At 41.2% G+C, this 21,445-nt stretch overlaps 3 protein-coding genes across 3 annotated transcripts, besides 23 other annotated features; 2 read left to right on the top strand and 1 right to left on the bottom strand.

Moving 5' to 3' along the window:
- Positions 1 to 220: 220 nt before the first annotated feature.
- Positions 221 to 2,656, top strand: EKO05_0010449 (uncharacterized protein; the record flags this gene model as incomplete). Its single annotated transcript, XM_059637755.1, has 4 exons — positions 221 to 1,264; positions 1,321 to 1,590; positions 1,647 to 1,788; positions 1,842 to 2,656. The coding sequence occupies 4 exons, from the start codon at positions 221 to 223 to the stop codon at positions 2,654 to 2,656; spliced, it is 2,271 nt and encodes a 756-aa protein (XP_059493738.1).
- A 548-nt stretch (positions 2,657 to 3,204) lies between these two features.
- EKO05_0010448 (Glutathione transferase) lies at positions 3,205 to 3,954 on the top strand (the record flags this gene model as incomplete). The annotated part of the gene is made up of 3 exons (XM_038943082.1): positions 3,205 to 3,327; positions 3,383 to 3,739; positions 3,799 to 3,954. 3 exons carry the CDS (start codon positions 3,205 to 3,207, stop codon positions 3,952 to 3,954), a joined length of 636 nt encoding a protein of 211 aa, XP_038794226.1.
- A 1,774-nt stretch (positions 3,955 to 5,728) lies between these two features.
- Positions 5,729 to 5,933: a mobile genetic element.
- Positions 5,924 to 6,005: a mobile genetic element.
- Positions 5,934 to 7,816: a mobile genetic element.
- Positions 6,796 to 7,004: a mobile genetic element.
- Positions 6,799 to 7,004: a mobile genetic element.
- Positions 6,805 to 7,001: a mobile genetic element.
- Positions 7,810 to 9,485: a mobile genetic element.
- Positions 9,486 to 9,744: 259 nt separating this feature from the next.
- Positions 9,745 to 10,760: a mobile genetic element.
- A 36-nt stretch (positions 10,761 to 10,796) lies between these two features.
- Positions 10,797 to 10,881: a dispersed repeat.
- Positions 10,882 to 10,928: 47 nt separating this feature from the next.
- Positions 10,929 to 11,050: a dispersed repeat.
- A 135-nt stretch (positions 11,051 to 11,185) lies between these two features.
- Positions 11,186 to 11,335: a dispersed repeat.
- A 451-nt stretch (positions 11,336 to 11,786) lies between these two features.
- Positions 11,787 to 13,110: a dispersed repeat.
- Positions 12,629 to 12,653: a tandem repeat.
- A 784-nt stretch (positions 13,111 to 13,894) lies between the features above and the next one.
- Positions 13,895 to 14,048: a dispersed repeat.
- Positions 14,049 to 14,322: a dispersed repeat.
- Positions 14,323 to 14,686: 364 nt separating this feature from the next.
- Positions 14,687 to 16,333: a dispersed repeat.
- Positions 16,247 to 16,304: a tandem repeat.
- Positions 16,334 to 16,715: 382 nt separating the features above from the next.
- Positions 16,716 to 16,894: a dispersed repeat.
- A 332-nt stretch (positions 16,895 to 17,226) lies between these two features.
- Positions 17,227 to 17,326: a dispersed repeat.
- Positions 17,327 to 17,369: 43 nt separating this feature from the next.
- Positions 17,370 to 17,399: a tandem repeat.
- A 15-nt stretch (positions 17,400 to 17,414) lies between these two features.
- Positions 17,415 to 17,442: a tandem repeat.
- Positions 17,443 to 18,312: a mobile genetic element.
- A 588-nt stretch (positions 18,313 to 18,900) lies between these two features.
- On the bottom strand, positions 18,901 to 20,109 carry EKO05_0010447 (uncharacterized protein; the record flags this gene model as incomplete). The annotated part of the gene is made up of 1 exon (XM_038947077.1): positions 18,901 to 20,109. One exon carries the CDS (start codon positions 20,107 to 20,109, stop codon positions 18,901 to 18,903), a length of 1,209 nt encoding a protein of 402 aa, XP_038794227.1.
- Positions 20,110 to 20,514: 405 nt separating this feature from the next.
- Positions 20,515 to 20,583: a tandem repeat.
- Between the last annotated feature and the right edge of the window lie 862 nt (positions 20,584 to 21,445).

Genomic DNA, 21,445 nt, shown 5'->3' with positions numbered 1-21,445 from the left:
TGTCTTTCTGCTTCGGCTCCTCCTGTTCAAACATTCCCAGCACTGAGGCTTCATGTGCCCGCAATGGACGTGCGATGCATGCGGCGACAGCTTCAATCGACGCGAACATTACCAGCGCCATTTCCGCACTCACACCAAAGAGAAACCGTTCGCCTGCTCTGTCTGCGGTAGTAGCTTTGGACGCATCGACTCTCTCTCTCGCCATCACGCCTCAACCCACATGAAATCAACAACAGACCCGGCCTCTATGGACCGTAGCGAGCGCCAGCGCGTCGCTCGAGCTTGTAAGCGTTGCAGTACCGCCAAGGTCAAATGTGACGGCAAGAGCCCTTGTGGGAAATGTTTGCAGGCCGCGACCGAATGCATATATGAAGCACACAGAAAGAGACGTGGTCCTCGCCGATTATCTGCAGATCCTCATCCCAAGCGTCGTCAATCTGAATCCGAATCCCAACATAACCTCACCTTTGATACTACCGTCAGTCTTGCTGCGGCCACTATTGAACCTACGGTCGGCTCCCTCCCCTCTGTCAACGCCGCAACTCCCGACTTCATGCAACTCGACTTTTTCGACCCGCCCAAGACCAATGGTCTCGACTGCGAGCAAGACAGCATGGACTGGTTTTCAGTTGACCTAGATGTCGGCTTTTGGCCACCTACCCTTGACCTCCAGGCCGAGAATCAATTCCTGCAAGACATCTGTTCTGCCGTACCCCCCGTCTCAAATGCTTACCAAGACGTCCCTTACACTAGTACATGTACGGCGCCGACTGCCGGTTCCGACATCGCCGACCTGCTCAAGAATACTCATGCGCCAGTGCTTGACAAGGATGCGGTCGACGTTCGACAGTACGTTCCCACCTCCATTGAGGTGGATGCGCCGTTATCGTTCCCCAACATCGAAACATCCTCACTCCGTCAGGCCGGCTTAGAGGACTTCGCACATGTCGATGCTCTCTCTGCTGACAAGCTTGATGCTGTGCACCAGCTGCTAAACGACGTGCAAACAAAGCCGCACTACCCTCTTTTCGATAACATAAACATGCCGCCCCCTGCGATTCTTAATGCATGGGTTCAACTCTATTTTGAGTACTTCCATCCGACGTTTCCCGTTCTCCATAAAGCAACCTTTGCATCTCCTGAAACCCAGCCCCTTTTGATCCTGACGGTCGCTGCGATCGGTGCACAATTCTCCAACCTAAGCAATTCTCTCGCATGTGCACGTAGTCTTACCGAGCTTGTTAGAAGGATATCATCGCGCGAAGTAAGCTCACGTCTTTCTCCCTTGGATATATTTGAACTGATGTTATTGGATTGCAGTGCGAGTTCCAGAATAAGCACGGTCGCACTGTCTGGATGACACAGGTCGTAATGCTGAACGCTTTAGCTAGGTCGTATTCCGGGGAGAAACGAGCATTAGAGGTTTCTGAAATATTACAAGCGGTGCCGGTAGCCTTGGCTAGGCGGAAGGGTCTGCTAGATGATGTTTTGACGCACGAACGAATGTCCCAGCTGCAAGCGCCACTCCACCAGACTTGGCGACTATGGATAATGGAAGAGGAAAGACGGAGAACAGGCTTTGCAGTCTGGGTAAGTGATGGTCACGGGGCCTAAATTACTTGGTGAAGGCTGACACTAATCCATAGCTTGTCGACTCTGCCTTTCGTTCTAATTTCAATCTCACAACTGTCATGGATGCCCGCGAACTTCGAAATTCCCTTCCTCAGGCTGAGCAAAGATGGAGTGCAAATAGTGCTCAAAGCTGGGCGAGCTATCCACCAGGCCTAGGTAGGCTCACATACGCCAGGTCGCCCTACATCTGTCACTGACTGTTGTTCTAGGCTCTGGGCGCACGCAATATCTGGCACAGGTCATTGACAACGACGAATACATATCCACGTGGTTGAAAACAGGGACGCTTGGAAAGTTTGTGTTGTTGCAAGATCTTATGGACCGAGTTCGGCCAACAAGGTCGAATTCCCAGGCTCTGTCCGCACCTTCTTCTGAAGGCGCACACGCAGAACAGGTACTAAAAGACATCTTGTTACTGTTACAACAAGAACAAGACACCCCAGTTGAAGACCTTCGAGCCTTGACTGCGCAACAAGCGACCTGTCTGGCAGCACTCATGACATCCTCTGGCCCTACGATGGACCTTACAACGGTGGCATTGAACCAAATTTACAATCGTACAACAAACCAAGAACTCTCCCGTATTGCTCAGGCCTGGAGAGAAGCTCCTTGCCAAGGTCGGGAAGCAGTCGCTCATGCAGCACATCTGTTTGAACTTATCCGGAACAACCACACAACGCATTTTTCGATGCCTTCATACCTCCTCAATGCTGTCCTGGTTCTCTGGTCTTACTCGTTCCTCTTCGAGAACCCAGAAGTGACGGATTTTGCGATTGAGCAGGATTTACAGACGTCCGTGGCTCTTGGAACGACTACCGTTGGCAGCTTGCAGGTCCAGCAGTGGATATCTGATGCTCGTGGTCGGGTCAAATTACCAAGTATCGCCAGTCTGCTGTCCAGGCAGGGCAGGCGGAAGCTTCTTGAGCATGCTATGGTCGTCATGGGATCTCTCAAGAGCTGGGGCATTAGCAAGAGCTATCTGCAGCTTTTGAAGCGCCTTCAAGCTAGCGAAATTATTTCTTAGTCTGTTTGAATGCCTCACGTGCCACTTCGATTTTAGGAACATCCCATGCAGTCAGCTCAGTCGCAATGCTAACCCCCTTACGAATCATTAGCGGTTGCGGAATTGTAATCATCCCTGCTAGTATAGCGAGTACACCTTAACTGACCGCTCATTCTGCTGTGGTCCTAGTGAAGTAGCAGTCAAATCAGACGGCGGCTCACGAGCGTAGCCCCAACCCCTACGCCCGCACCTTGCGGCCGAAGTTATGCCGAGCGATCATTGGCTTGGAGACCTAGGCATGGTGTGGGAACTTTGCATGACAGGGTTCTTTGCACCCTCCCTCGGGATCAGGATGGAACACGGTTGGCGCATTTGCAGCAAGGTGGGGGCGTGCTGAGGGGGCCGGTGGGACAGGCCGACCGACAGTTGTGGAGCCGAGCCGCGAAACTACATTCTGCCTGGGTCACAAGGCTCAGAAGATGAGAATCCACGTGCGCAACACAGTTTAAAGAAACACTAATTGTCTAGTAGGATTCCCTCTCTCGAACCCCCCAACGCAGAACTGTATCATGGCTATCATCGTCTATGGAATTCCCTACTCAACTCGCACGCAGCGGGTTCTCTTCGTACTAGAGAAATTGGGCTTGCCCTACCAGTTGGAAAAGATCGATCTTGCATTGGGAGAGCAAAGTGTTAGTGCTAGTGTTCGTTCTCCTGTCGCAATCTAACCTTGTGCGCACACTGCAGTCGCCTGAGTTTATCGCGTCCCACCATCCGTTTGGCAAAGTTCCAGCCATCGAACACGATGGAGTCCGGCTTTTCGAATCTCGTGCGATTGCTCGATACCTAGTGGCTAAAAAACCTGGTGCTCTGACCTTACCCACTGATGCTGTGGCGCTTGGCACGTTCGAGGAAGCTGCTAGTGTCGATTATTCGTATTTCGAGCCTGCCGTCAGCAAGTTGGCATGGGAGAAAATATTCAAAAAGAGGTTCACAGGACAAGAGCCAGATCCCCAGGTCATTGCTCAGCTAGAACGGGACCTCAAGCAGGTATTAGATTACTATGAGAAGATCCTGGCGGAACGAAAGTGGCTCTCTGGAGAGGTATGTACGCTGGTGGGGGATCTAATTATGCGAACAGTGGAGCTAACAGGTTTCTTTAGGACTTGAGCCTGATCGATGTGTTCACTATCCCATGGTTCCATTTCCTGAACACTGGGCTTGGGTATGGAAACGAGATTGAGTCCCGCCAGCACTTGAAATCATGGTGGAACAAGGCCAGTCAGGATCCCGCATGGAAGAAGGTCTTGAGTCTTTGAGTTTAGTCACCTGAAATCGATGATTTGGTAGCACTAAACCTCTACTTTATGAGCAACATTATATATTGTACGCACATAGGACCTATTCCTGATATACGCCTAGATGCCTAGGGCAGTCTACACTATAGACTTAAGGATATACCTCTAAATAACCTCTATAGAAATATCAACGCTGGTACTTAACGTCTTCTCATTCTGCTTTTAGCATGAACTTTTACAGTTTGTAAATAATTTGTATACAGTAACATGCGCTATAACTTTCACATACGACTGTAGGACGTTGAAAGACAAGATTTGCCGTTTGCTAAGCAACATACCGACGGATTAGTAGTTAGTTGGGTGTCTACCCGCGAACACCCGCTGTGTTTTAGTTTACAGGACGTCCTCGCTGCAGCCAATACTTGTCATCAGCAACAAGCTGCATCTCGCGACCAACAAATCGAGCTTTCGACCCGGCACTTCAACGTGGCGAACGAAAATCTTAATGAAGCGCACAGGTGGATCGAGGAAGGCAGTGATCATGCCCGGTTTTGAAGATGTGCTCGCAATGTTGGGTGTTAGACTGGGGATACTTGCGTCGAGCATGATTGAGGTGTCGAGGTCTTGGCTGTTTTTTCGTATAACGCGGCTAGGAGGCACGTAGTCAGCGTAGCCTGTTCATTTACACACACGCTGTCCTTGATGCTTTCGTGATTGAGTTGTGCGAATTGACTAACAGACTGCATCCTTCGAACAAAGTATCTGCAACATACCTTCCATCACAAATATACGTGTCAAGTGGTGGTTGTAGTGAGAGTTCATTAGATACCAAGATTGTATTTATTCAGTGAGACTGGTAGCTACTGATTTGTAATCTTGGTTTTTGGGGAAATGCACTTGCCAGGCAGAATAGCGACCCCGCTCCGCTCATAGATTTCATTACCAAGCGTGTTTATGTCCAGCTTTTGAGCAACGATAAGCACACAGTGCTTCAAAACGTCAACTGCATTGGTACCCTTTGTTCTTCCGAACAACGCACAAGGGTTTTCCTGCAATAGGAGCCCTTGTTTATCAAGATGACGCTCGATCTCAGTCTCAGTTGCAGCCTTGAAATGGCAGATCGGGCATGGCCAACCAGAGTAGTGCGCAATGTGCTTGGGTCAACGTATGAAGTCCTCTCCTCGTGCTCGATATTCTAAGGTGACGGCAATCTCGCCCAGTCCCAGTGGTCAAATTTCAGGTTTGAGATAATTTATACCACCTTCGTAAGCCTTCCATGACCATGATGGCACTGATATCATCGCTTGGCTTTTCGAGAAGTCTATGGGGCGCAGGCTCGACACCATCGAGCCCAGACGTCATAGTAAAGTTCGCCGGAAGAGACCTTTGGTGTCGCGACCATCAAGTATGCCAAAGTCTCCTGCGACCCTGTACCTACAGCTCGCCAGAAAGGTTGTCAATAATCAGATATGACTCGAAGCTATGACTCATTCTCATTGAATCTCTTCAAAACAATTTAAAAAAAAAGCTCCTTCGCATCTTGGAATCGGCCAAAATTGATAGAAATACTTCCATCTGTCACGTGTGTTAAAAGCTGTTTGAATTCTGTCACATGCAAGCTTTTAAGAATATTTGTTAAAGCAACAAAAATTTAATTCTCCACAGTACGAAGGAGCTCGTTTTTTTATTTAGATTAAAGTAGTTCCTCTCTAGTTTGGAATTTTACCTGCTACTAGCTATTTTAAGTATAATTAAAATATACTAGAACCCTAACACTAATCTCTAGTACTAGGTTTCTTGCTTACTAAGCAGGATAGAGTAACGTACTCCACGGGTGAGCGGATTAAACAGGTGAGCGGATCACTCTGCCAAGACCACACCAAATTTCTACCCTATTATAGCTTGCATTAGCCCACTTTAGCCTTGTATATAGTAGTGCAGTACATAATATTATTTAGAAACATCTTCTACAGCCTTCTTATATGTACGTAAGTTATATCTAACGTACCCTACAGGCGAGCCGCTTAACGGGCGAGCCGCTCACTTTTGCCAAGCCCCCACCAAACTTCTCCTCCTACACCAATGTCTTCTTAACAACACCATTTAGACGCGTTAAAGGAAGCTCAGATACAGCTTACGCTCTAGGCTCTTAAATAAGACGCAAATCTCTCTTAGCGACGCGCTGCAGCTATCTACAGGGTCCCTTAAAAGACACTAAGCAACTAACACACAGGACAACCTTTACGCGCAGATTCTATAGCCAACTTACAGAAGCTAGACAATAATAAGGAGGAGGTAATTATTAAGCATGTTCTTAAGCTAGATGCGTAAGGATTTTCCCCTTAGCTCTTAGATATAGCTACTATAGCCAATTCTTTGCACACTAAGCGCAATCTAGGCCCTATTAGCGTAAACTGGCCTAGTACGTTTGTTAAGCAACACCTAGAGCTTAAAGTTAAGTTTAATCGCAAGTACAACTACAAGAGAGCCCTCTGTAAGGATTCTGAGGTTCTACAGGGCTAGTTTGGCCTAGTAGCTAATATTAAAGCTAAGTATAGCATCTAGGATAAAGACATATATAACTTTAACAAGACAGGCTTTATAATAGGCCAGATCTCCCTAGGAGCAGTTGTTACAGCTTCAGAACGACGGGGTCGGCTAAAGGCTATCTAGCCAGGCAACCGAGAGTAGGCTACGGCTATAGTAAGCATCAATGCCAAAGGATAGGCTATTCTGGCCTTCCTTATCTTTAAAGCCTACCACTACCTCTCTGCCTGGTACAAAGAAGAGGATCTGCCTTACAACTGGGTTATTAGAGTCTCTAATAACAGCTGGACTACTAACAAGCTTGGTCTTGACTAGTTAAAGCACTTTAACAGGCATACAAAGGAGTGTACTATTAGTACCTACTGTTTACTTATTATTAATAGTTATAAGAGCTACAACTCTCTTAAATTCCAGCAATACTGCAAGGATAACAAGATTATTGCTCTCTGTTTGCCTCCTTACTTATTACACCTTACACAGCCCCTTAATGTAGGTTGTTTTGCTGCTTTAAAGAAGGCGTATAGGCACTAAGCTAAAATACTTATACGTAACTAGATTAACTATATTATAAAGACAGAGTTCCTGCTATGCTTTATACGCGCCTACAATGCTGCAATTACTTCTAAGAACATCTAGGGAGGGTTCTAAGGTGCTAGATTGGTCCTATTTAACCTAGACTGGGTTATAATAGCCCTTAATGTGAAGTTGCGCACTCTATTACCACCACTACCTGTCAACAACAAGCTCTGGCAGTCGCAAACCCTAAGCAACACCCTTAAACTTAGGTTGCAATCAACGCTTGTAAAGACAAGGATTCAGAGGCATATAGATAGTTCGCCTACCTCTATAGTTAAGGCGTTTAAGAAGGTAGCAAAAGGGGCAGCAATAATTGCGCATAAGCTAGTGTTAGCGCAACAGGAGATTACTTAGCTTTAAGCTACTAATAAGGCAGCTATACAATAAAAATTACATAAAAGAAAGCAAGTTTAGGTAGAAGGGACCCTAACAGTTAAGGATGGCCTGCAATTAACAACTCTAAAGGAGTTTGGGGCGCGTAGTAATAGGAAGAAGGCAAAGAAGCAGGTGTGCGCTAAAGGAGGTAAGCCCTCCTAAAGACGCTGTGGACAGTGCAATTAGACAGGACACAACGCGCAAACGTGTCAGAAAGAGGTAGAAGTAGTTTCTAAATAGTATTACAGGCCATACTGCACTTTACAGCACTAAACTAGGTTATTTTGGGCCATAATAGGGTGGAGTTTGGTGGGGGCTTGGCAAAAGTGAGCGGCTCGCCTGTTAAGCGGCTCGCCTGTGGGGTACGTTAACGTTGTAGCACTTTGTACAGCGTCTTTAGGTTACTTCCCCTCCTTTAGCGCGCACTTGCTTCTTTGCCTTCTTACTATTACTACGCACCCTAAACTTAGTTAGAGTAGTTAATTAAAGGCCTTCCTTAGCTGTTAGGACTCTCTCCTGCTGTAATTGCTTTCTTTTATGCAATTTACGTCGCGTAGCAGCCTTATTTGCTGCTTAAAGCCTAGTAATCTCTCTTTAAGCTAACACTAGCTTATGCGCTACTATAGCTACGCCTTTAGCAAGCTTTTTAAAGGCCTTAACTATTAAAGTTAGTAAGCTGCTTGCATGCCTTTAAATCCTCTCTTAAACTAGCGTTAATTGCGACCCTAATTGCAGGGTAGTGCTTAGGGTTTAGGACTGCTAGGGCTTATCTTCTATAGTAGGTAGCGGTGGAGTACGTAGGCGGACATTAAGACCTATTATAACCTGTTCTGGGTTAAGGGGGACTATTCTAGCGCCTTAGAAGCCTTTTTAGATATTGCTAGAAGTAAATATCTCCTTATAGGCGTCTATAAAGCATAGTAGGAACTTAGTTTTAGTAATATAAGTAATATAGTTGTGTATAAGATTCTTAGCTTAGCGCCTATATACCTTCTTTAGAGGGGTAAAATAACCTACATCTAGTAGTTATAAGAGATAAGATAAGTGTAGAGGTATACACAGTGTAACAATCTTTACTTCCTTACAGTATTGTTAGAAGTTAAGGGAGTTATAGCTCTTATGGCTATTAATAAGGAGCAGCTAGTGTACTTCTTAGGTGCGCGTCTTTGTATAGGCATTAAAGTGCTTTAACTAGTCTAGACTAAGCTTATTAGTAGTCTATCTGTTCTTAGAGACTCTAATAACCTAGTTATAGGGCAGATTGTCCTCTTTGTACCAGGCAGAGAGGTAGTTACAGCCTTTAAAGATAATAAAGGGTAGAATAGCCTACCCTGTGCTATTAATGCCCTATATAACTGTTGTCCACTTTTAATTACCCTACTACACTGCCTTTAGCTGTCCTTAACGCTCTAAGCCTATAACAACTACTCCTATTAATATCTAGCCTATTATAAAGCCTGTCTTATTAAAGTTATATATGTTATTGTCCTAGATGCTATACTTAGCTTTAACATTCGCTATAAGCCTAAACTAGCCCCTAATAATCTCTAGATCCTTACAGAGGGCTCTCTTATAGTTGTACTTGCAATTAAACCTTACTTTAAGGTTAGGGCAGCGCTTAACAAACGTGTTAGGCTAGTTTATACTAACATGGCCTATATTAGGCTTAGTACGTAAAGAATTAGCTATATTAGCTACAGCAGCCAGCTAAGAGGCAAATCCTTGTGTATCTAGCTTAAGGATATACTTAGCAATCACGTCCTCCTTAGTCTAGTCTATAATCTGTTAAACTGGCGTATAATTAGCTTATGTAGGTTGTTCTGTGTATTAAGTATATAGTGTGCTGTAAGGCATGTTATATATAGCTGCAGCGCGTTACAGAGTAAGTGTTACGTCTTATTTAATTGCCTAGAGCGCAAGCTGTATTGCAGCTTCTCTTAAGGGCATAGATTAATGTTGTTGTTAAGGCATTGCGTGGTAAGGTGGAGGTTTAGTGTGGTCTTGGCAGAGTGATCCGCTTACCTGTTTGATCCGCTCACCTGTGGAGTACGTTACTAGCATAGACCAGCGCTAGATTTTAGTGTTTATTCTTTAGATTAGCCCTTACTAAAACACACCTCTTACTTTAGCGTAGACACCCTAGCTACGTAACCTAGATTAATTATAAAATCTTTACTCCCTTATAGTATAAGTAAGGTCCTATATAGTTATCTACTTTTTATTAGAATTATATCTGTTCTACTACTAATATAGTACGTGTAAAAAGCTACTATTAAGAGGAAGTAGAAGATCTCTTTTACTACTTTCTTACTATAACGTACTCCACAGGTAAGCGGATTAAACAGGTAAGCGGATCACTCTGCCAAGACCACACTAAACCTCCACCTTACCACACAATGCCTTAACAACAATATTAATCTATACCCTTAAGAGAAGCTGCAATACAGCTTGCGCTCTAGGCAATTAAATAAGACGTAATACTTACTCTATAACGCGCTGCAGCTATATATAACACACCTTATAGCACACTATATACTTAATATATAGGATAACCTATATAAGCTAATTATACACTAGTTTAACAGATTATAGACTAGACTAAGGAGGACGTGATTGCTAAGTATATCCTTAAGCTAGATACACAAGGATTTGCCTCTTAGCTGGCTGCTGTAGCTAATATAGCTAATTCTTTATATACTAAGTATAAATTAAGCTATATTAGTATAAACTAGCCTAACACGTTTGTTAAGCACTGCTCTAACCTTAAAGTAAGGTTTAATTGTAAGTATAACTACAAGAGAGCCCTCTATAAGGATCTAGAGATTATTAGAGGCTAGTTTAGGCTTATAGTAAATATTAAAGCTAAGTATAGTATCTAGAACAATAACATATATAACTTTAATAAGACAGGCTTTATAATAGGCTAGATATTAATAGAAGTAGTTATTATAGGCTTAGAGTGTTAAGGACAGCTAAAGGTAGTATAGTAAGGTAACTGTAAGTAGACAATAGTTATACAGGGTATTAATAGCATAAGGTAGGCTATTCTACCCTTTATTATCTTTAAAGGCTGTAACTACCTCTCTGCCTAGTATAAAGAGGACAATCTGCCCTATAATTAGGTTATTAGAGTCTCTAAGAACAGATCGACTACTAATAAGCTTAGTCTAGACTAGTTAAAGCACTTTAATGCCTATATAAAGACGCGCACCTAAGAAGTATACTAGCTGCTTCTTATTAATAGCTATAAGAGCTATAACTCCCTTAACTTCTAATAATACTATAAGAAAGTAAAGATTATTACACTATATATACCTCTACACTTATTACTACGCTGGTAAAAGGGTAGGGGGTACCCTAGGGTTGGGTAGGGGTTGGGTACAGTCCGCACGGACGTTAGGTAGGGGTAGGGTAGGGGTAGGGTCTACATAGGGTAGGGGTAGGGTAGGGTCTGCACGGATGTTAGGTAGGGGTAGGGTAGGGGTACCTCTAGCGTAGGGTAGGGGTAGGGTATAGTCTGCACAGACTAGGGGTAGGAGTAGAGGTTAGGTAGGGTAGGGTTAGGTAGGGGTTAGGTAGGGGTTAGGTAGGGGTTAGGTAGGGGTTAGGTAGGGGTTAGGTAGGGGTAGGGTAGGGTAGGTTAAAGTTACCTAATCTTCTATAATACTACAGATAATATACTTAATATTATACTACTTAGAAATGCTGTATACATAAAGAACTTAATTTTAAAAGATATAAATAGAGGATAGAATTCTAGGAGTTTCTCTATTTATAACAGCTATTTATTATAGAACTATGTATCCTAATACTATAGTAGCCTTACTCTCTTTTATAGCTGCTGTTCTTACTAAGATAGAGTTAATAGACTAGTTTCTTTAGTACTACTACTGTGTTACTCTTCTTCTATAACCTCTGTTTCTAGACTAGGACAAGCTAGTAGCTTAAAGAGATTATCTAGCTTATCTAAAGCTGCCTCCTCCCCTTCTTATATCTGTGCTAAAGTAAAAGAATCCTTTAGAATTATAATCTAGCGTATTGTAGTAGCAGATAACCTATGCTGTTAGTCCCTAATTACATCCCTAGCTGTGTTAAACACCTGTGTAACTCTAACTTCTATTATTAGTACTGTAAGTATATCTTTTACTACATAAGTAAGTTATAGATAAGTTACAGCGTTAGCCTTCTACTAGTCTAGTAGATTAAATCTATCTCTCTGTTGTATGCAAGGGGTACTAAGATAGGCCTCTCCCTCTTAGCAGGTGTAAGCCACCTCCTTGTTATTATTAGACAGGTTTAAACTCTAACTATAGGATAAGAAGCTCCTATTAGGTTACTAGACTAATGTTGCAGGTTTTTAGAACTAATTATCTTCTACTAACTGTTAAATAGGGTTGTAAGGTACTTATGTAGAGCAACCTAAATTATTGTTATTATAACAATCTAGGTATTGTAAGAATTGCTCTAAGTACATGTGCTTATCTTAAACTTCCTAGGTATTATCCTTATAACGTAGTTAGTAATAGTATATAATAAACTGCTGTAATAATATTACCTTATACACAGTAAGCTTCTAGCTTAGATCTAAAATAGTTGTATAGTTAAACAAGATCCTATAACTATCCTCTGTTTTTAAATAGTATTTAGACAGCTTAACATAACCCTTTTACGCAGCTGCTTTCACAACTTCTAGCTATTCTAAGTTATTAGCCTAACCTAGGTTATTGCTAAGCTCTTTAGTTATCTAATCTAAGAAATTAAATAGCTGGTTGTATATTAGCTAGATATGCTAGATAAGGGGCTTATAAGTCTTGCTAAGGGTACTAGATGCCTTCTTAAATTACTGTAGTATTATTGTAACAGCCTGCAGGTGCTGCTACTTAGTTGCTGCTAGTTAAAGTTTCTTAAGATCTTTAAAATCAGCTTCTGCTACCTTGTTATATATAGAAGCACCTTCTCTACAGCTTAGTGCCTTTAGTGTAATTTCTTGCTCTAACTATTTGTTAATGTAGACCTAAAGCTTTAGTGCATGCTTACACATACTGTAGGTAGAGTTCTACCTAGTCCTAATATCTTATATAACTAATAGTTAATTATTTACTAAAATAGTACTCTATAGTGCAAGAAACCTTTTAAATTGTTATAGTAATAAATCTATTACAATATAGAGAGCTTAGATCTGTGTTACACTTAGTATATAATAAAATAATATAATAAATAATTTCTACCTTCTAAAGAGAGTTTAGAACAGACATGCTGTTTTTAATACCCCTAATATAGCGTTGCTGCAGTCTTTATGCATGCTCTAGTTCTAGTAATGCCTTAAGTTAGAGATAGTAAATAATGTCTTATATAACAAGGTTAATTATATATGCAAGATAAGAAATAGTGTTCTCTCTACTATTCTAAGTAATGTTATTCTACTGTAGTAACCTCTCTAAGGTCTGTAATAATGCACTGTTATTACTAGCATTATTGTAAGTAATAGCAAGCAGTTGTTTTATAGTTTTAGTTTCCTAAAGAAGTTAAAGAACTTGCTATGCTATAGAGGATCCTGTATATTTTCTACGTATAGGAATAAAGTCTAAGAGGACTTCTTATAATTTCTAGCTCTTATTTATATAGTAACCTTTAATAGCTAGAAAGCTAAGGTAATTACTTGCAGTCTAGGCATCTAATACTATAGACAATTTAGTACTAGAACTAAGATCCTAGAGAAGAGCGTGTTCAGCAGCCTTAAATTGGCTCTAGAACATCTGGCTAAATTTATAATAGGTAGTTATTACAGCTTCTACCCTTAGGAAGTAGATAAATTGTTAGAATAACAGCTGTTTAATTGTTTAAAATAAGAGGTTGTTATTAATAACTAATTACATAAGCTCTGTTTTAAAAGCTAAAGCAGAGTATGCAGGATTAGAAGAAAACTAGTTTTTGTTTTGCTGGCGGGCAGTGTGTAGATATAATAGGAGGTTTAACAAAGCATAAGCAGGATTCTTAATTTGTCTGCAGGCTTGTAAACTAAGGTGTTAGATAAGATACTTAGTCCTACAGCCTTTTATAACTAGGTGCTAAAGAACTAACCTATAGTTATAACAGTATACGTATAGATAGCTATCTTATACCTAAGAGACTTTGCTATATCTACTCTAGATCTAGCCTAAGCAAGTTAGTGCATCCTAATATAGCTTTTTAGAAGCAGGATTGCTTCCCTAAAATATAGTTGTCTACTACTAATCCTATGCTATAATAGTTGCCTTACTATTGCTAGTATTAGGGTCTAGGGATACTGGCTGTTTAATAAGATATAATTGTTTTAGAAACGCCCCTTTAACAAGTTGTGTAGCAGAGAAAGTAAGAGATAAAAGAAGCTTAGGTAGAGTAGAAGGTGTGTCTACTAGTAGTAATAACATACATGTTATATGTAGACGTAACAAATATAGATATTTAATCCTAAGGCAATAGGATAATAGAAAAACCTTTTAACAAACTGCCTAGGGCAAGCCTAAGCCCTAACAGCAAGATTGTTATATTTAGTGCTAGGAACTAGTTATTTTACTATTTTTTTAGGGTTAGCTTAGATATCTTAAGCGAGTTTCTAATTAGGTAGAGATACAAAATAATAAATTAAACAGAAATTAGTAGATCTTGCGAAAGAGGCTATGTATGTATTAATTAGCTGTTATTTTAAGCTAAAACATTAGCTCTATATCTAATCTAGATCTATCTTATTATTATTGTTAGATCCTTTAGATCCTAATTCCTCTATATCTTTTTTAGCTAATAACTTGTAAAATTGCTTATTAGTCTTATACACATTTGGCATAGATTAATAGTACTCCTCTAGCTTAGAATTAGACTCTTTAATCTCCTCCTTACACTTATTATTGTTAGGTGCTAGAATAAATAGGCGATAGCTAACAAGCTTAGTATCCTAACTAATCTTATCTAAGAGAGACAGAGGTTTAGTTTAACTACAGTAATTAGTAAGTGTATGTAATAATATAATGTAATAACTTATAGCTAGGTATTATTAGTTATAACTACTATGCTCTTAGGTAACATATTATTACAGAAGGCCTCCTATTCTTCCTTCTCCTTCTTGCTCTTAAAGGTGTTATCTTTAAGTTTTTAAAGACCTTACTAATACTCTTAGCGGAGCAGTTTCTTAACAACGCTGCTATTAGAAAAGAGCTGTTTGTTACCTTAGCCTACAGTAGTCTAACTAGTAGTAGAACTGTCTTAAGCAAGTTCTGCATGCTTTCTAAGGGCCTGTTAGTGTGCGCAAAGATCTATTTTATGCTTAAGATTATCTTACTTCTTATAAACAGTCTTAAGCTTGTTTTTAAGCTACTTAGCTGTTCTTAGTTAGTAAATGTTTGTAATAAGAAGCTGTAATAACTAACTACTAGCAGATAACTTAAAGCGTTGCTAATCTACATCTTCTTTAGTCTAGGCTACTATTACAGGTTAAATATTAAGATCTGCTAAAGCATAAGACTGTTCTTAACCTAACTTTAGCCTAGGCTGGTATTTTGCTGCACAATTAGCAGCCTTTGCCTTATTAATAATCTCCTTCTCTTTGCTACGCAAGGTAGCTTAATTTCTTTGTTAAACTGCGCGGATACTGTCGCTGAGCTCTCCCTTAAATAAGACTTTTGTGCTAGTCTTTTAGCCTGCAGCCCTAATCTAACTATAAGAATTAAGGACTTAATTAATCTTATAGTCTCTTAAATAGAAACCCTAGTATTATTAGCACTAACTGTTTTAACAGGCTATAATAACTACCTTATTTAGTTAATCCTACTCCTTAGCGGTAAAGCTAGCTAGTATACTAGTACCTGTAGTGCTAGTAAAGGGTAGCATATCTTCCTTCTCCTCCTTCTTAATATTATTAGCGTTAAGATTAATTATGCTAACTATAATAGGAGGTAGTAATAACATGTAGTATTATATAAATAGAAGGTATTATAGATGTAGAAGGTGTTATAGAAGAGTAGGGCGGTAGTAAGCTTTTTAGCAGCTAGTCTGTGCTTAACCTGTCCTAGTTTTGCTAGCGCAAAAGCAATAAACGCTAGCGCTGTTGCAATAAAAAACATTAAAACCCCTTCTAATAATATTAAAACAGCTTAGAGCTAGGTGCAACCTATGTTAAAAAAATATGCTTAGCAAATATATAAAATCTGTAGGTTATTATAGTTTAGTATTATATAACTATTTGTGTATTATAGTTGTAATAATCCCTACTTGTAATAGATTTTAGTTTTCTTGCGCTAGGCAGCAGCCTCTACTAGCGCTTAAACAACAAACGCTAGTGCTAAAGCAATAGGAAACATTTATAACACGTCTTATAATATTAAATTAAATTAGAATTAGACGTAGCCTGGGCTAAAAGAATATGCTTAGCGTATTTATACTATTAATAAGTTATTACAGTTTTTTATTATATAACTGTTTGTGCATTATAGTTATAATAATCCCCTACTTATAATAGATTTTAGTTTTCTTGCGCTAGGCCGCAGCCTCTACTAGCGCTTAAACAACAAACGCTAGCGCTAAAGTAATAGGAAACATTTGCAACGCGTCTTTTAATATTAAATTAAATTAGAATTAGACGTAGCCTAGGCTAAAAGAATGTGCTTAGCGTATTTATATTACCTGTAAGTTATTATAAGCTTTTATTACAGTTATACTAGTGTATAATAGTTATAATAACTTTCTACTAGCTACAGATTCTAATTTTCTTACATTAGACAGTAGCCTAAACTTTAGCAGTGTACAGACCTCTGCACACGTTATTACACTAACCTATTAACAAACTCTACTATTACCTTTTACACTATAATACTACACTATTATAACAGCTATACTACTACAATTTTGCTGTGTAACCTAGGCGTACTATAATATTACAGCCTACTATTACAGCTATTACAGCCTGTAAGCTTTTACACCTGCTATTACACTTGTTTTTACAGCCTACTACTACAGCCTACTATTACAGCCTTCTACTACAGCATACTATTACAGCTAACTATTACAGCTAACTACCTAATTGCTAATATAGCTAGAGGTTGCAGAAATAAGGCTGTCCTAAGCTAAGGATTAGCTGTAACTAGCGGCATGCTGGTAAGGAAGCCCTTAGCAGCCAAGTCTGCCTACAAGGCGCCTGCTCTGCTACTAAAGCGCAGGTACTGTTTTAAGGCTAGCAGTATGTTATTATATTCTATTATTATATTTAATAACTAATACTAAGGTAGTAGTTGCACTGCGTAATATCTGTTAATACTAGAAGTTAACTAAATTATTAATACCTAAGATGCTATTCTTACGCGTAGTTTAGGAAGTTGCTCTTTAACTAAGGAATAATCTTTAGTTCTAGGCTAGCGCTCTAGAGGCTCTTTAGGAGTCTGCTAAGTCTTTCCTTATTAGTGTCTTTAAAGGTATGTGTTAGTTTCTTACAGAAGAACATAAAACTAATATTTAAAGATGTAAACATAAATGCTATCTATGTAAAGTAAGTTACTATTTAGGTAAAGGATGTAGCTCTTACAAAGTAATACTACTAGAGGCTTATTAGTGCCCCCTACTAAATAATTATATATTATAAGAGAAGAAAAAGAGAGAACTAGGGTTTTATAGAATATTTATATAATATATACTGCTAATAAATAAATACACCTATATGTAATAATTATCTGTAATAATATTTAAAGCTTAACAACTAAAGTATTTAAATAAAAAAGGCTTTAACAGGATAGATGTGTAGTTATGTAATGTACCTAACCCCTACCTCTACCCTATGTAGACCCTACCCTACCCCTACCCCTACCCTATATAGACCCTACCCTACCCCTACCCCTACCCTATGTAGACTCTACTCTACCCCTACCCCTACCCTATATAGACCCTACCCTACCCCTACCCTCTTAGCATAGAATTAGCGTAGGTAGGGGTAGGGTACGGTAGGGGTACATCACCTAATGTACCCTACCCCTACCCAACCTCTACCCTTTTACCACTGTACTTATTACACCTTTTACAGCTACTAGATATAGGCTATTTTGCCCCTTTAAAGAAGGCGTATAGGCGCTAAGCTAAGGATCTTATATATAACTATATTACTTATATTACTAAAACTAAGTTCTAACTATACTTTATAGGCGCCTATAAGGAGACATTTACTTCTAGTAATATCTAAGGAGGCTTTTAAGGCGCTAGAATAGTCCCCTTTAACCTAGAACAGGTTATAATAGGTCTTAATATCTGCCTACGTACCCTACTGCTACCTTCTGTAGAAGATGCTCCCTAGTAGTCCTAAACCCTAAGTAATACCCTGCAATTAGGATTATAATTAACGCTAGTTTAAAAGAGGATTTAAAGGCATGCAAGCAGCTTACTAACTTTAATAGTTAAGGCCTTTAAAAAGCTTACTAAAGGCACAGCTATTATTGCGTATAAGCTAGTATTAGCTAAAAAGGAGATTACTAGGCTTTAAACAGCAAATAAGGCTGCTATATAACATAAATTAAATAAAAGAAAGTAGTTATAGGAAGAGGGGGTCCTAACAGCTAAGGAAGGCCTTTAATTAACTACTCTAACTAAGTTTAGGGCGCGTAGTAATAGTAAGAAGGTAAAGAAGCAAGTACGCACTAAAAGAGGGGAAGTAACCTAAAGATGCTGTACAAAGTACTATAATATTAGATATAACTTACGTATATATAAGAAGGCTATAGAAGATATTTCTAAATAATATTATATCCTACACTACTGTATATAAGGCTAAAGTAGGCTAATGCAAGCTATAATAGGGTAGAGGTTTAGTGTGGTTTTGGCGGAGTAATCCGCTTACCTGTTCGATCCGCTCACCTGTAGAGTACGTTAAAATAAAAGAATATTCCTATATAACTTTTTTAAAGAAGTATTTCTTTACAAGATAGCTAGGTCTTATAAGATATAACTACGTTATACTGTTGTTATTCTACTATTTGTAGGGTATGATTCGGTGAGGATTAGCTGATTTTTAATGTTCCACGCGAATAATTGACTAAAAAAAACGAACTTCTTCGTACTATACGGTAGTTTGAAAGTGCAAAGGCAGGAAGCACAGACTCTGATGTTTCGAATTGCAGCTGTCGGTGCGACTGTTATATTGGCTGTTTATTGGTCTTGCTGTGCTAGCCATCTGGTTGTTTAGAAGCTGTTCTCTGGGACATGAGAGCTGCAGTACTTCTAGCCAGGGGTCAAGTGTGTGAGTGTGGGTCCACCGAACGCGTGATCGATGAAGAGCCGTTCCTACGCACACTGGCATTGTAAGACTTTACGAATAGGTCATGCGTTAGCACTGCGCGGATTGGTGGCACCGCGGCCAACAAAATTTTCATTGAGAACTAGATCCTTGATCCGTTTTTTATACAGATTTATGGATAAGAAAAACCTCGATTTCAAAACACATCGTGTTGACTCAATAGACTAGACAGGAGGACTCACTACCCACGCGTTATCGTCAGAGATGCCGAATCCAACCTCCCAAGTCTCCTCCGCAACCTTCTTTCTGCCAAGAAGTCTACCGGTGCCCTCTTCTTTCAACAAGACCCTGTCACGGATACAAATTGCGCGGCCTTGACTTTGATTTCGATGCCGTTCCTCGCAATGGACGATGCGAATCTCAGCAAGCTGTACACCGTCTGCAGAGACCCTTAATCCATTGCTGCTGTCCCCCCCCTGCTCGACGATATTAATCAACATGCCGTAGCGAAGTTCATTGTTGCAGTTTTCCTTCTCAAATCTTGACGCGGGAACGAAAGAGAGCCTCGTCCCTGGTTCGCCAGCTCTCGCCACGGGTTTACGAGCCGCACTTGCTGCCTTGGAATTTTTCCAGTAATGACGAGCTGCAATCGATCCGCCCACAAATGCCATACCAATCGGACCAGCTATCGCAGACGCTACAATGCCAGCACCCTTCATGGTCCTCTTGACGACCTTGCTCTGTGCGACCAAATTCTCTGAGATTGCCAAACAGCGTCGCTCGGATGGAAGGCGCAAAAGATACGTGTGACCAAATTCTACGGCCTTGAAGTGGCTCTGTGCAACCTTTAGAAGTTGGGCGTCATGAAAGCGCATCTCTGACCGTGCCACGGCTAGGAATGTGCCAGAGGGTGCGTCTGACATTGTCTGTGTTGTTTCGCAGTAGAGAGACAGCACTTCTAATCCGACCTCCTCGGCTGCTGTGACGTTAAGGTTCCATGCTCGTGGAGAGGAGCCAGAAGGTCCGGCGGCAGTAACATTGAGCATCTCGACGAAATGCATAGTGGCTTGACCAATACAATATGCCTGTTGGCTGAGCCATGCTTCAGGGTCTGCTGGCATGTCTGAGCTGCTGTACGCTGGAGGTCCAGGAGTCCCAAGTCGTCGGCCCGAACCTTTGATTGAAGAAGTCGTGGCTCGCTCAATTGTGTCGAGGTCAAGGTTTTGAGACGCAATGATGAAGGGTCGTACCAAACACAGAACGTCTTTCAGGTCCATGATGCGCGCCCAATTGTCCTCGTCCCACAGCGTCTCCTGACCCGACGGCTCGGCGAAAGATGCTCGAGCAGGAGCTTTGAGATAGGAGTTGATCCCACCACTAACTGCGGTACAAGCGGCCTGAGCCATGGCAAATGTGATGATTGTTGCAGGCATATTCGATGAAGAGAAGAAGGTTCAATGGTCGGGCGTGTTCTTGAGGATGTCGAATCTCGGTGGACACTTGGTGCTATTTGTATCGGAAGCCGCTCGTACAATGCGGTTCTGTTCCACATGGCGGAACCCCTACAGACACAAGGTGCAATATGGCTTGACAGCCTCATGCATTTGCTATCGAAGAGACAGTACTAAAGTCTGACAGTGCAAGCTTTATTGTCAAGCCTATGCAGGACAATCTCCAATCGAAAACGCTCTAGAAAGCCACTTGCATGCTTCGGGTCTGGACGGAGCGAGCTCAGTCTCAAAATTCTAGCCGTTGCGAATCGTGACGCTGGTTGGACGCCATGGTGCGGCTGAGGTCCCATCATCACACATCTCGTGGCATGCTCCGAACTGTCAATCGCGAACTGCGAACTGCGAACTGCGAACTGCGAACTGCGAACTGCGAACTGCGAACTGCGAACTGCGAACGGTGTGCAGCGAACTTTGTATACAACTAGATCAGCTTGAGGGGCTCGAACGATGTGCGACGGAATTGTGGATGAGACTAGAGCGCGGCGTATTAGTAGCTGAGCTCTATGATGCCATAGCCACCTAACCACCTCCATTCGGTATCAGCTAGTTGCTGTAGCACCATGTTGTGGCTTCCCACCTTTCTTGAACATAAATGCACGAGTCTTTCCTCCAGCATTGGAAGATCACTAAATTGTACTTTCACATATTTTCTACTCCAGCCGCTACCTTTAGCAGCTTCTATCATCACGCACTAGAAAGCCATCATGGCTACACGCACACGCACTACTCAGGCCACCAAGACACGAGAAGAATCACAGCAAGCGATAAATCAACCACGTCCACTGTTAGCCGACCATCCTGGCTACATCGCCGTAAATCCAACTTTTCTATCAGCACCGCTCCGGGCACCAACTGGAGTTACTTATTTTGCGACTGCTCAACCTGAGGAAATGATCCAACGGCCTATATACTCTTCGCCCTCTTTACAAAGCCAAGTCCTCCTTGGCGGACTCGCAGCTGGATTGGAAGGAGGTGCAAAAGCGCATATGAAGATGGGGCTCGTTCAAGAAGCGAAAAAAGAGACGCCTTTGGACCAGTGTATGAAGGTTCTTGATGGAGGAGTGAGTATCATGTCACTCATGATACCGTGAGTATATGGCGGATCAGGGTGGCTTGAAATGTTTATCGTTGCATTCGCTGCGACGGTGCTTTTTTGCTCAGCGCATCCAGTATATTTGAAACCATAAATCGTTTTCACTCCCCTTCAACAACGTCTTTGATTTTCATCTCCAATTCACTGACTCAGCGAGGCTCTCAG

This window comes from Ascochyta rabiei, chromosome 19, assembly GCF_004011695.2.
Source record: "Ascochyta rabiei chromosome 19, complete sequence".
NCBI lineage: Eukaryota > Fungi > Ascomycota > Dothideomycetes > Pleosporales > Didymellaceae > Ascochyta > Ascochyta rabiei.
Note: the sequence above shows the minus strand (reverse complement) of the source record. Positions and strands in the feature narration are given on the sequence as shown.